Source organism: Bos indicus x Bos taurus, chromosome 11 (genome assembly GCF_003369695.1).
Source record: "Bos indicus x Bos taurus breed Angus x Brahman F1 hybrid chromosome 11, Bos_hybrid_MaternalHap_v2.0, whole genome shotgun sequence".
NCBI classification, from domain to species: domain Eukaryota; kingdom Metazoa; phylum Chordata; class Mammalia; order Artiodactyla; family Bovidae; genus Bos; species Bos indicus x Bos taurus.
The window spans coordinates 99,428,354-99,441,507 of record NC_040086.1 but is presented as its reverse complement, the minus strand read 5'-3'; the positions used below and the strand labels follow the sequence as shown (position 1 = coordinate 99,441,507).

At 43.1% G+C, this 13,154-nt stretch overlaps 1 protein-coding gene and 1 long non-coding RNA gene across 21 annotated transcripts in view; one reads left to right on the top strand and one right to left on the bottom strand.

Annotated features, from left to right (window-relative positions):
* Window positions 1-13,154, top strand: part of FNBP1 (formin binding protein 1) — a 135,543-nt gene that overhangs the window by 71,179 nt on the left and 51,210 nt on the right. For all 20 annotated transcript variants that reach the window (XM_027556558.1, XM_027556557.1, XM_027556563.1 and 17 more), the window contains exons 5-6: window positions 5,393-5,455; window positions 5,891-5,995. In XM_027556558.1, coding sequence (XP_027412359.1) covers window positions 5,393-5,455; window positions 5,891-5,995 — 168 coding nt within the window. The remainder of the gene's footprint in view (window positions 1-5,392; window positions 5,456-5,890; window positions 5,996-13,154) is intronic.
* LOC113901745 lies at window positions 2,612-5,378 on the bottom strand. The gene is made up of 2 exons (XR_003513523.1): window positions 3,303-5,378; window positions 2,612-2,893 (listed from the first exon to the last, which is right to left on the bottom strand). It is a non-coding gene; the product is annotated as an uncharacterized LOC113901745 (long non-coding RNA).

The following is a 13,154-nucleotide window of genomic DNA, read 5'->3' as shown; positions in this document are numbered from 1 at the left end:
ATCTCTCAGTTCCCTGGACAGGCCAAGCCCTTTCCCACTTCAAAGCATCCTCATTAGCTGTTCCCGCTGCTTGCTTGGAACGGTGTTTCTGAGAACTTTGCAAGTTCACTCCTGCACTTTGTTCAAGCCTCTGCTTCAGCATCCTCCCAGACTGCCCCGTCTAAACGCTGCCCACACCCACACCCATCCCTCCCTAGTTCCTTACCCTCTTCTCCTACCGCTGTGTCTACAGGTCCACAGGGAAAGGAACTTTGTTTTATTCACAAGCAATGTAGCACCCTGCACCTGTGGGTGTGCAATGAACACACTTGAATGAATGATTTGAGTTGGACTTTAAAACCTTTCAGCTCAGGGAAGGATGACTGTCCCTGAAGTTTCACCTACCCACCTAGCACTCTATCCAAAACCCTTATTAAAGGTGATTTCCCTTGGTTTGGTTTGGAAGAACAGTTTCATACCCTTGGAAGAGATCACCTGAAGAATCTAAGCCATTGGCTGCTTACTATCGATCCTTTGAAGATCCTTTCATCCTGAGTGAATCAGGATCCTTCAGAGGAATTAGAATCTTAAGGAATGTGAAAGAATGGATTGTTTTGAAGAACAGTTTTAAAAAAGACTTCTGGAGTCTAGGTGAAAAGTGTGGATGCGGGGAATTCTCTGCAGGTCCAGTGGATAGACTCTGTGCGCTCACTTCCGAGGGCCCAAGTTCAATCCCTGTTTGGGGAACTGAGATCCCATGAGCCTCGTGTGCAGACATAAAGAGCAATAGTGTGTTTGTGGAGAGTTCTGGGGAGTGAAAGCCAGCAGGAGAATAAGAGGGTGCTGGGGGGAGGGGAGCAGCAGGAGAGGGGGTGACGGCAACTTGACCAGAGCTGCTGGACCTGGACTGGGCTGGGGGTGGGGGCTGCCCAGTGCCCAGAAGGTCAGTATTATGGGGGAAGTTAAGTAACTGCACACGACACAGGGAGGCAGGCATTTTAGGAACTTTAAACAAGTCCATTGAGAAAGTATTTTTGTTATAAATGAATTTGGAGGAAACAGGTCTTACTGAAGAAAACCACAAGGCCATTCCCATCACAAATGTTTCTGGGGTTATGGTTTGGGCTTCACTGAAGTGACAACTGCCCTGAACCTGTCTGAAGGTGCTTCACAGCTTCCCTACACAGTCCACATGAATATCCACACACACAGATTTATCATTAGGTTAATTAACCCTGAGTCAGGCTAGCACTAGAAGCCTGCTGGTATTCAAGCCCATCACACTGTAGGGTTTTTTGGAAATTCTAGTATCTGTCACAGCTATATTTTCTGGAAACTCCTTTCTTCTTCCCCTTTTAAAGTTTTTTGTGTTCCTTTGTTTTCATATGTAGAATCTGAGTTTTATTTAAAATTCCAGATGGCTGGCTGGCTGGCTGTCCTTATTTGAGTGTTTATTCTGTTATTTTTTTTCCACCTTTTTTTTTAAAAGAAGTGGCTCTTTTCACATCAATGCCGTATTTTGCTTTTTTAATGTAGTTTTAAAAATTGTTGATCTATGTTATATATATAGCAAAATGAGTAGCTGTTGTACCTAATTGCAGTGTGTGAGTAACAAATAATCTCACCATTTATCTATTCAGCCTAAGGATGATTTCTTGCAGCACAGTTAAATCTGCTTTGAAGCTTTGTCTTTGTCATTTTGCTTTGAGTTAATGCCTGCCTATTTTAGGTTTCTTGTGATTTTTTCTTTTTTTTTTTTTTTTTTTTAAATCTCAGCTCCTCCTGGTCCCTGGGAAATTTCTGAAAAATTTTTGAAGGCTCATTTGATTTGTATAGATTTTACCTGTATATTTTTAAGGTTCAACCAAAAGTTGAAAGTAAGCTTCGCTGCCACCCAGATAGCATCAGGCATTTAAAAAGGTCTATTACCATGTTTGAAGAGAGACTAAAGCATCTTATTACAGGAGAAAGCAAAGAGCGTTTTTTTTTTTTCCTGGGTCTCTAGAGATGGCATTTCCTGTCTCTCCTCTGATAGGAGCAAAGAGCTGTGATGACATCACTCCGTGGCTCCAAAAGAAGTGCCTATTATCTTTTTTCTCGAGAACAATTCGTCTTTATTTAGAGCTTGGAGGCACACTTTTTAGATCCACACTTGCTCACTGCCCAGCGAAGAAATGTTTGACCATTGTTTGTTAATAAACAAGAAACACATCTGGCAAGCTGGTTGGTTTGTTTAACTTTGCAACTGTTGAAATAAAGCCATTAAAGGAGGGAAGATCTAGCTGGCTACAAAGGGCCGCTGCTATTTAGGTCATGGGATGCTCGAAACCATCAGAAGGGCTTTTGTTCCGTCCATTGGTTTCCTAAGGGATCAGCCAGCCCAGGGTTTTTGTGTCTTGTAGGCAAATCCGTCTTGGAGAACACATACTAGGCAAGAAAGACTAGAAAGAAAATCGGTGACAGTTTTTTTTTTTTTTTCTCTTAAGCCACAGGAAATGCAAGCACAAGTGTACTTCTTGAATAATTGTTTTGGTGTTGCGGGGGCGGGGGGCGGGGATGGTGGGGGAGAATGTTATGACAGGAGCCCTTCCTGGGAAAAAGCTAACCAATAAAGTTGAGGTCCACACTGTGCTTGAAAAATAAATGCATATTTATTATTCAACCTGGAAATGAAGAAGCAAGAGAATTTACTATCTAGTAGGTTTTTGATCAAATTATCCACTTGTGCATCCCAAACATGGCCTTTTTTGGAAGACTGTGGTCTTCAGAGCCGGTCCCTCTGCTGGTAAAGCCCGATCCCCCTTTCCTGTGCAGGGTCTGTGGCTTTTGCACGTTCTTGGGCTGCGTTTCCTCTCGGTCAGGACGGCGCTGGCTGTGGGGGAGCTTTCGTTTTGTGAAACCGTTCATTTCAGAGCTGCTGTTAGAGTAGAAGCTTAGAGCCCAGCTCTGAATTGGGTGCCGAGGTTTTCTTTTTGTGTCTGTCTTTGAATCTCAAAGTAAGATAGGGGAGAAATGGGGATAGCTTTTCAGCCAGCTATAGGACACCAGGGACCTGCATAGGAAATGGGGCTGGTCCTCTGGATAGTTTGGGGATGAGGGACTCTCGGGGCCGAGGGGCACAGCTGAGCCTTTGTCCCCCTCCCGAACCCCTCACTCCTCTGTCTCCCCAGGTCCTCCCCACCCCCCTTCGCCTTCTTTAAAGTGATGTCTGTGGCTTTCAGAAAACCTGCTCCTGTTCTGTACTTCCCCTCAAAGCTCAACTCTGCTCTCGGCTCATCTTACGCCTCCCCAAAGTCCATCCTTTCTTACTTGTTTATGCCTACCTTCGACTCCATCTCTTTTTGGTCGTATCCACCTCTTTTCTGTCGTATCCCTCTGTCTATTATGAGACTCGAAATACGAAGCCCCACGGGGCTCCTCCAGACCAAAAAAATTGCTAGATGGGTAAACCTTGCTGTCAAGAGGCACTTAAAATGGTGAAACGTGACCTCCGAAGAGAGACAAGAAAACATTCCCTTATAAAGGAACACTGTTCTTTAAGAAAAAAAAAAAGAGTCTGATTTTTGTCTCCTCCTCGCTGGCCTCCCGGGGTCAGTTACCTTGTGTGTCTCGGCTAAGCCATAGGTTCTGATGAGGTGAGAGAAAAGGCTCTGAGTACTGAGGGGACCTCTCCATGCCCGCCACCCTTTTGCTTCCCTCCACTACACCCCCCTCCCAGCCATGCTTACCTCCTCCGCCAGAAGACAGACAGCACATTCACGCCAGGTCACTGAAGGAAGGTCATTTATTAAAAGGAGCATTTAGCACTTGTGGAGAGGATTCAGGAAGAGCAAAGGGATGGACTGGTACTCCCCACACCCCGGGCTGATCACAGTAGGGAGCTGCCATGGCCCTAGGTCTCAAAGAGCAAGGGAGCCTTGTAGGAACTTCAGAGATGAGCTGTGGGGGCACTGCCCGGCCAGAGCTGTGGCCTTTGGTCAAAGGACTTGGTCACCCCTTTGCATCCTAGCGACGGTGCAGATGGAAATTCCCGCTCTCTGATCTGCCAGAACCTGTCAAGTCTAACAGGGGGCAAGGGCTTTCGTGCACATGGTCCATGCAGGTCAGAACATCCTTGGAATCACTCTGACCTCTCCATATCTCACAGCCCACATCTGATCTGATTTATTGGTGATTTTCCCGATCAAAGGACACCGAGAGTCTGAGCCTCTGTCACCACATACACTGCCGCCCCAGGGTGCAAGTGTCCATCATTTCTAGTGTTGGAGAGGGACTCCCACCTGGAACATTCTTGCATGACATCCCTGACTTCCCAGCTCATGCAGACAAAAAGCCTACAGACTCTGCATAGGCTGCACCTTTCTTCTCTGACCCCATCTCCTCACATTCTTGAGACTCACTTTGATCTGCCTCTCTGACGTCCCTGGTGGTCAACACCAAGCATAGACCTGCCACAGGGCCTTTGCAGATGGCAGGAAGGTGAATCGAAGTTTAAGAAAATCTAAGTTATGGAAACATCTACCCAAAACTTAGACAAGTATTTGCAGAAGCATTATTCATAATAGCCCCAAACTGGGGATCGGTCACCCAAAAAATTACCATGTGGCAATAAAAGGAATAAAGTACTGATATGTGTGATCATTGGAAACATTAGACTAAGTGAACATTATGATATGCTGAAAGCATGATGTCAGTCACAAAGGACTTCATATTGTACAATTCCTTTCATATGAAATATCCAGAATAAGCAAGTCTATACAGACCGGAAGTGGTGCGGTATTTGCCTAGGGCTGGGGAAGATGGGAGGTGACAGCTAAGAGGTGCAGCATTTCTTCTGAGGTGATACAAATGTTCAAGGGGCTTCCCCAGCAATCCAGTGGTTAGGACTCTGCCTTCTAATGCAGGGGGTGAGGATTCGATCTCTGGTTGAGGAACTATGATCGCACGTGCCTCGGGAGGGTGGGGTGACAGGGGTACGGCCAGAAAATTTTTTTAAATGTTCTAAAATTGATTGTGATGAGAGTTATTTATTTTGTGACTAGACTAAAACCCATTGAATTGAACAGTTTCAGTGGGTGAATCGTATGATATACGAATTACATCTCAAAGCGATTAAAAATAAAGATCTGATTGCCATCTTTATAAAGCATTCCTGTCATTTTTACAAGTAGCATAAATAACTCTTAGCATTCAGTAGTCTTATAGCTAAAGTCAGATGGAACTCTGTGACTATTGACTTATTACTGTTTTCATTTCTCATTTATTTTTTAAGTCTTACATTTCTTCGGAATGCATGGGCTAGATATTAATATTTAAATGTCCTTGGAGTGGGTGAATTTTTTTTCAAGTCTTAATAAGAGCAAGATGGGGTACTAATCATGGGTGTGTCTCTGCTCCTCCCCCCACCCCCCAGCACTTTCACGATGGACGGAAGGCACAGCAACACATAGAGATGTGCTGGAAGCAACTAGAATCAGTAAGTGAAAAACCAACCGCTCAAGAAATGTCTTTATAGGTGTTTCTGATCTGAATTTAACTTAAGTTTGAATCAACAGGAAGTACAAAATAGAGACCCTAACGTCTTTAGGGAATTTTACAATTTGGATTTAATTGATTTCTAGAGATTATTACTGGAAGTAAAATGTTGAGCCCCAAAGAACCCAAGTGGAGTCTTTTTTCTAAAAATCATAGGGAAGAACAAAGATTAGACAGTTTGGATGGAAATAAAGGCAGATTTTAAAATAAATTCCTGAAATGATGGCATGGAACAAATCAGTTCGGAAAAGAATGCTTTTGGGGAGGGGGCATGAGGGAATGCCGATAAAATTATGATAAAATTACATCTTCATATAGGAATCTCATGGTTTCATTAACAATCACTTTCCCTGTCACCATCTTCCTCTGCTCTTAGAGTAAAAGACGTTTTGAGCGGGATTGCAAAGAGGCTGACCGAGCCCAGCAGTACTTTGAGAAAATGGATGCTGACATAAATGTTACGAAAGCAGATGTTGAAAAGGTAAGGTGAAAGCGAGAGTCTTTTTTTTTTTTTCATTTCCCCTTTTAATGCTTGTCACGTATCCTCCCAGACTGCTGGTCCCCAAGTTCTTCTTTCTGATGCAACCACAAAAGGCCACTCAACTTGGGATTATTTTCGTTTCGTGTCAACTTGGGGTGTGGGGTGTTAGGAGGAGGCTGGTGGGGGAATCTAAAATGTGGGGGAATCTTCAGTGTTCTGATTTAAGCAGCGTGTTGATTTCTTTAGTCACCAGGACGATTAACGTGGAGACTTAAACCATGAACATATCTTACGGGGTGGTTTCCTCAGACTGTGGTTCTCTCTTAATGGCTTTTCAAAGAAAAAAAATCGACCTCTTAAAAGCTGGAGCAGACCGCCCAGCGCCATCTGAAAGAGCTTGGCTGCTGGCACTGCTTCTGATAAAAAGATAAAGAGACTCACGCTAGTGGCCAGAGTTCTGATAGACTCATTCAGGTTGCTAACAGGTTGTAGCCCAAGGCTTGCATTGGGAGGTCCTCTCCAAAGCTTTTCCCAAAATGGACTTGTGTGGTTGGCAATTAGGAATATAATTATAAAGCTTGTACTGTGTCTTCTTGTGGTTCCCTGTGTGTTTTTTCCCTAGAAGCTAAATTTTCTTTTTATAAAAGTCATCAATATGACTGTAAACAAAATTAGGCTGTTAAAGAACCGTATTCATTCCTGACTGCCCAGGGCTGATTTGGCATTCATAGCTTCATGCTTTTACGTGGGGAAAAGCACTGCGTTTTTGTAGATTTCTTTCACTTTTTGCCAGATAATTTGGAGATGAATTTGCTTGGAAAATATTGTAAATTAGGTATTTAGTTATTTGCCCAATTCTGCCAAATTCCTTGCTTAAAGCCTAGGCATAGATTAGTATGGCTTCCTCTAAAATTACCTAGTATATTAGAAAACACATTCTTAATATCTATATTTGATCTTGAGTGGGGATATTTAGTTTACCAAAAGATACATTCATTTGCTGGTAAAATTACCATGCTCATCGTAATGTAACAGTCACTCAGTCATGTCTGACTCTTTGCAACCCCATGGACTGCCACCCACTGGGCTCATCTGCTCATGGAATTCTCTAGGCAGGAATCCTGGAGTGGGTTGCCATTTCCTCCTCCAAGGGATCTTTCCTACCCAAGGTTTGAACCTGAGTCTCCTACATTAGCAGACGGATCCTTTAACATCGAGCCACCTGCTGCTAAGTTGCTTCAGTCGTGTCCAACTCTGTGGGACCCCATGGACTGCAGCCTACCAGGCTCCTCCGTCCATGGGATTCTCCAGGCAAGAGTACTGGAGTGGGGTGCCATCGCCTTCTCCAACCTGAGAAGCCCCAAAATGCACCATAAATTACCATAAGTTCTCATGAAATGTTAATGCCCCAAAGTATTTAATATGTTACTCAATTAAAATAGATTGACCCAAAGTTTATTTAAAAAAAACAACTGGAGGTTAAATGAACATAAAACTTTTGTATATTCATTTAGAGCCAGATGCCTTGCTAATAAACTCTTTTTATTTCTATTTTGGGGTTTTCCTTAGAGACAGTCGTAACAGCAGATAATGACAGTCTTATTCAGTCTTTATGCCTTTTATTTATTTTTCTTATCTTGCTCTTCTGGTTATGACCTCTTTTATCCTGGCAGAAGCAGTTATTGTGGACTTCCTTATCTCGTTCTAGATAAAGAGAGTGCTTCAAATGTTTCCCCATTAAACATGATTATAATAAGCCTTTATCAGGCTTATTATAAGGGATTCCCTTCTTTTCCTATTTTGCCAAGAGGTTGTTTTTGTAAAAACTCAACTTGATATTGAATATCATCAAATACCTTTTCTGTTTCCTTTAATCCATTAATGGACAGATTACATTATTAAGTTTTCTTATATTGAACCAAATTAGCATTCCTGGGACTAGTGTAACTAGATTTTGATGTATATTTTTTTTAAATACAGAGCTGAATTTACATTATTAACATTTTACTTGAGATCTTGCATCGATGTTCACTGAAATCAGTTCAGTTCAGTCGCTCAGTCGTGTCCGACTCTTTGTGACCCCATGGACTGCAGCACACCAAGTTTCCCTGTCCATCAACAATTCCCAGAGCTTACTCAAACTCATGTCCATTGAGTTGGTGATGTCATCCAACCATCTCATCCTCTGTTATCCCCTTCTCCTCCTACCTTCAATCTTTCCCAGCATCAGGGTCTTTTCCAATGAGTCAGCTCTTCACATCAGGTGGAGTTTCAGCTTCAGCATCAGTCCTTCCAATGAATATTTAGGACTGATTTCCTTTAGCATGGACTGGTTGGATCTCCTTGCTGTCCAAGGGACTTTCAAGAGTCTTCTCCAACACCACAGTTCAAAGGCATCAATTCTTCAGCGCTCAGCTTTCTTCACAGTCCAGCTCTCACATCCATACATGACCACTGGAAAAACCATAGCCTTGACTAGATAGACCTTTGTTGGCAAAGGAATGTCTCTGCTTTTTAATATGCTATCTAGGTTGGTCATAACTTCTCTTCCAAGGAACAAGTGTCTTTTAATTTCATGGCTGCAGTCACCATCTGCAATGATTTTGGAGCCCCCAAAAATAAAGTCTGTCATTGTTTCCATTGTTTCCACATCTATTTGCCATGAAGTGATGGGACCAGATGCCATGATCTTAGTTTTCTAAATATTGAACTTTAAGCCAACTTTTTCATTCTTCTCTTTCACTTTCATCAAGAGGCTCTTTAGTTCTTCTTCACTTTCTGCCATAAGTATGGTGCCATCTGCATATCTGAGGTTATTGATATTTCTCCCAGGAATCTTGATTCCAGCTTGTGCTTCTTCCAGCCCAGCATTTCTCATGATGTACTCTGCATATAAGTTAAATAAGCAGGGTGACAGTATACAGCCTTGACGTACTCCTTTCCTAATTTGGAACCAGTCTGTTGTTCCATGTCCAGTTCTAACTGTTGCTTCTTGACCTGCATACCGATTTCTCAGGAGGCAGGTCAGGTGGTCTTGGTATTCTCATCTCTTTAAGAATTTTCCACAGTTTATGGTGATCCACACAAAGGCTTTGCCATAGTCAATAAAGCAGAAGTAGAATGTTTTTCTGGTTCATTGAAATAGAAACCTGTGGTTTTTCTTTCTTGGCTGTTCTAGTTTTCTATGTTAGTTTTGGAATGTTCCTTTTTATTTTCTAAATTATTATTTAGAAATGTTCCTTAAATGTTTTGTAATACTTTATAGTGGGAGAGTTTCTAACTACTGATCTAATTCCTTTTTTGTCCTTGAAAGCATTCACTTTCCGCAAAATGAAAAATCTGATCCCACATGTAGTTTCCTACGCTTACCTGTTGTTTTTACACAGGTGGAAATATCATTCCAGATTTTGCATTCATAGTCCCAGCTTTTCTAGAGAGCTCACAGAATGCACATTGTAGTACTTCTTGAAGCCGCTGAGCCAGCCACTACTTGCAATCTTTAGCCTTTTTCTTCCTTTTTTTTTAAATTGAAGTATAATTGACTTACAATATTATATTAGTGTCAGGTGAACTTCACCTTTGTGTTAGTTAAGATCTCATGACGTTGTAAAGGCTTACCCATGATTGCTTCCAAATATTGAGTATGAAAAATTGCATAGAGACTGGCAAGCCTCCTATACCAACATCACCACTGCCTTATATTTCAGTCACATAAGAAGGTAGAAGTCACAGGAGAAAACCTGTGAGATTGAGAAGACAGTGTGTGTGATTATAAATGTATGTTCCTTGGAATTTCCACTCTGGCCCACATTTAAAGTGGGTTCTCCGGGAAGCTCTCCCGGCTCACGGCCAGGCCGGGACCACCTCAGTCTGAGTTTCCCACTTAAGGTTAGGGAACCTACACCTGCTGGGTGAGTTCTGGGCCTTTGTGATTGAAAAATTTTCCAGGGTGATTCTTTAGTTTTCCTCCCTTGGGTCGGGTCCAAGAGAGTTAACGTATCAAAAGCACAGTTTCTAGGTCCGGTTGCAGCTTTAGCGCTTTTGAAAGGTACTACCAAACTGAATCGCTCTTCTCAACTATTTTAATATTTCCAAGGATGCATTGTTATTTCTTATACTGACAGTGTCATTTAGTTATGTTTACGGAAGTCCTATTGCAGTTCTGTTCAGTTCAGTCGCTCAGTCGTGTCCGACTCTTTGCGACCCCATGGACCGCAGCACGCCAGGCCTTCCTGTCCATCAGAAACTCCCGGAGTTTACCCAAGCTTATATCCATTGAGTCGGTGATGCCATCCAACCATCTCATCCTCTGTCGTCCCCTTCTCCTGTTTACCTCCTCCCTAAGGACGTGCACTGTCTAATGTTGAAATTCTGGGACTTGCCTGGTAGTCCAGTGGCTAAGGCTGTGCTCCCAATGCAAAGAGCCTGGGTTTGATTCCTGGTCAGGGAACTAGATCCCATGTGCCGCAACTAAGACCTGGGACAGCCAAATGAATAAAAATAAATAAATATTTAAAAAACAATAATAACAACGATAACTGTGCTTCTCCTGACACAAACTAGGGCACTTCACACTTAAAAAAATAAATAAACATTGGAATTCTTAAATTATTCTGTTTATGAATGTGACTTGAAGCGCTGTAATTTCCCCAAAGCAAAGCCATGATTTGATTGTTGTATTAGTTTTTGCATTATCTGTCGCCAGTGAAGCCTCTTGTCAGGATCAAGCTGAAAGGAAGCAGTGTTTCAGTTCTTAGGGGCACTTAATGTAATTTCCCATCTTGACTTCTGGGAGTCTTCGGATCTATTATAAATGTCTTTTCCTCCAGTTTCTGCAAATGATTCAATTACCCAGTTGTCTTTGAGGTGACTCCCCCTGCTTTTTCCGGCAGTCAGCTCCACAGCCCTTGGAATGATAAGCCTGTGTTTACAAAGATACTGTCGCTGCTCCCACTGCGCGTAGGACGGACTTTCCTAAATCGCGCTTGTGTTTGATGACACCGTCCGTGGGGACTGTGTCTGCATGATGCTTCTTCTGTGCTGCATGGGATCTGGGTGGGAGCTGATCTTCTTTCCCTTTGGGGGGTTAATGTTCCGCAGAGAGACTGCCCAGATCTACCCCAGCCCACACTTTGGCTTTGGGTTCACCTTGAGTATGTCTTTCGTCCTTTGCTTACAAGCGGGCATGTGTTAGCTTTGAGGTGCCCAGTTTAACTAAATGTAAATTTATATGTATAAATAGACAGAAAAAAAAAAACCCCAAATCCACTGGCAGTCTTGTCTGTGGGCCCGTGGAAATATCTGGGTGTCATGATCCTGCCATGTCCCTTAGAAGAATGATGGGGAAAGAAAGTCAGTTCAATGGAATGGTTTTTATTGGTGATGAAAATGCAAGGAGCTAGGCGGTTTCTTTTCCCTTGCCAAGAGGCCGCTGTCGGAAAGTTTTGAATTTGAAGACTTGGAGTGAGCTGTAGTGACTTGAAATGGGTGAAGCGGGGTTTGTCAGAGAACCAGTATAGGGTGGAATAGGTCATCTTGTGGCTTGTGACCTACATGTTCAGGTTAAAGTAAGGGAAACCAGCCTTTTCCCCTCCCTTTTAACGAGATGGAAAAGATAATCCTTACTCTCTGTCTTGTAATATTGAGAGGTCGAAGGACTGCAAGCGAACATGGAACAATTAAACCATGTTATGTCTTACTCAGCTACAGGAGTCTCATGTAAAAAAAGGCAATTAAAGCACTGAGAATAAGGTGAAGTATTCTCTGCTGTCCAGCCCTCCCCTTCCCAGACCCTCCTCAGGGGTGGTCACTTTCGCCACATGATATGTGTCCTTCTAGGCTTTTTTTAAAATATATTTTACTTGTTTACTTGGCTGTTCCAGGTTTTAGTTGGGGCATGCAGGGTCTTTGCTTGAGGTGCACGGACCCCCTAGTGGTGGCGGTGGGCTCAGAGTGCAGGGCTCAGTAATTACAGTGTGCACACTCAGCTGCTCCCTGGCTTGTGGAAACCGATCCAGGTCCCCTGTGTTATGAGTCTTAACCACTGGACCACCAGGGAGGTCCCGAGACCTTTCAAATGGGTGTTTATCGAGGTGTGATTTACATACCATAGCGTGGCCATGTCTTATGTGGACAGCTCAAAGAGTTTTTGCATATAAATGAAATTGTGTGCTAGGACCCCAAATAAGGGACGTTCCTAAGACCTCAGCAGTCCCCCTGGGACCCTATCCCCACCTCAAAGTTATTATTATAATAATAATAACTATTATCCTGACATGGGACATATATTTGTTTAGCCTGTTTCTATAGTTCATACAAGTTATACCATCCGTATTCTCCTGTCTAGCTTCTCTAACTCAATATGGTGTCTGTGAGATTCATACTCTCGTTGCAAGTAAGGGAGATGTGTGTTGCTGCGTGGCATCCGTCGTGCGGATGTACAGTTTATCCGTTCTCAGGTTGGCAGATGTTTGGACTGTTTCCATACTGAGGCCAAATGAAGAACAAAGCTCGTACGAACATGTGTATACACCTCAGTTGGCAGACACGGGCTCTCCTCCTCCTTAGTGGCGTGCCCGAGGCGGAGCGCTGAGTCACAGGTGCGTATCTGGCGCAGTGCGCTGTCAGACCTTGACAAGGTGGCTTTACCAGTGGACACACCTTCAGCAGCGGCTCCTCACCCTCACCGAGGGTTGGTTCTCAGTCCTTCTATTTCGGCCTTTTTAATGAGTATGGAGTGGATTCTGGTAGTGTTTTTAATTTACCTTTATATTTCTTTGATAAAAAATGATGTTGAGCATCTTTTCGTATGCTATTATCTGCTAGTTATAATAACCTTTTTTTGTAAAATGCCCAAATCTTTAACTCATTTTAAAAACAGACTTTCTTCTTTCTGGCGTATGGTAGTGGTGGTGGTTTAGTCACTGAACTGTGTCCGACTCTTTTCGACCCCACGGATTGGTAGCCCATCGAGCTCCTCTGTCCATGGGATTGTCCAGGCAAGAATACTGGAGTGGGTTGCGATTTCCTTCTCCAGGAGACCCAGGGATAGAACCTGTGACTCCTGCTTGGCAGGTAGATTCTTTACCACTGAGCCACCTGCATAGCCATATACATATGTATGTATGTATATAATTATACAGTTATCTTTACTTACCCC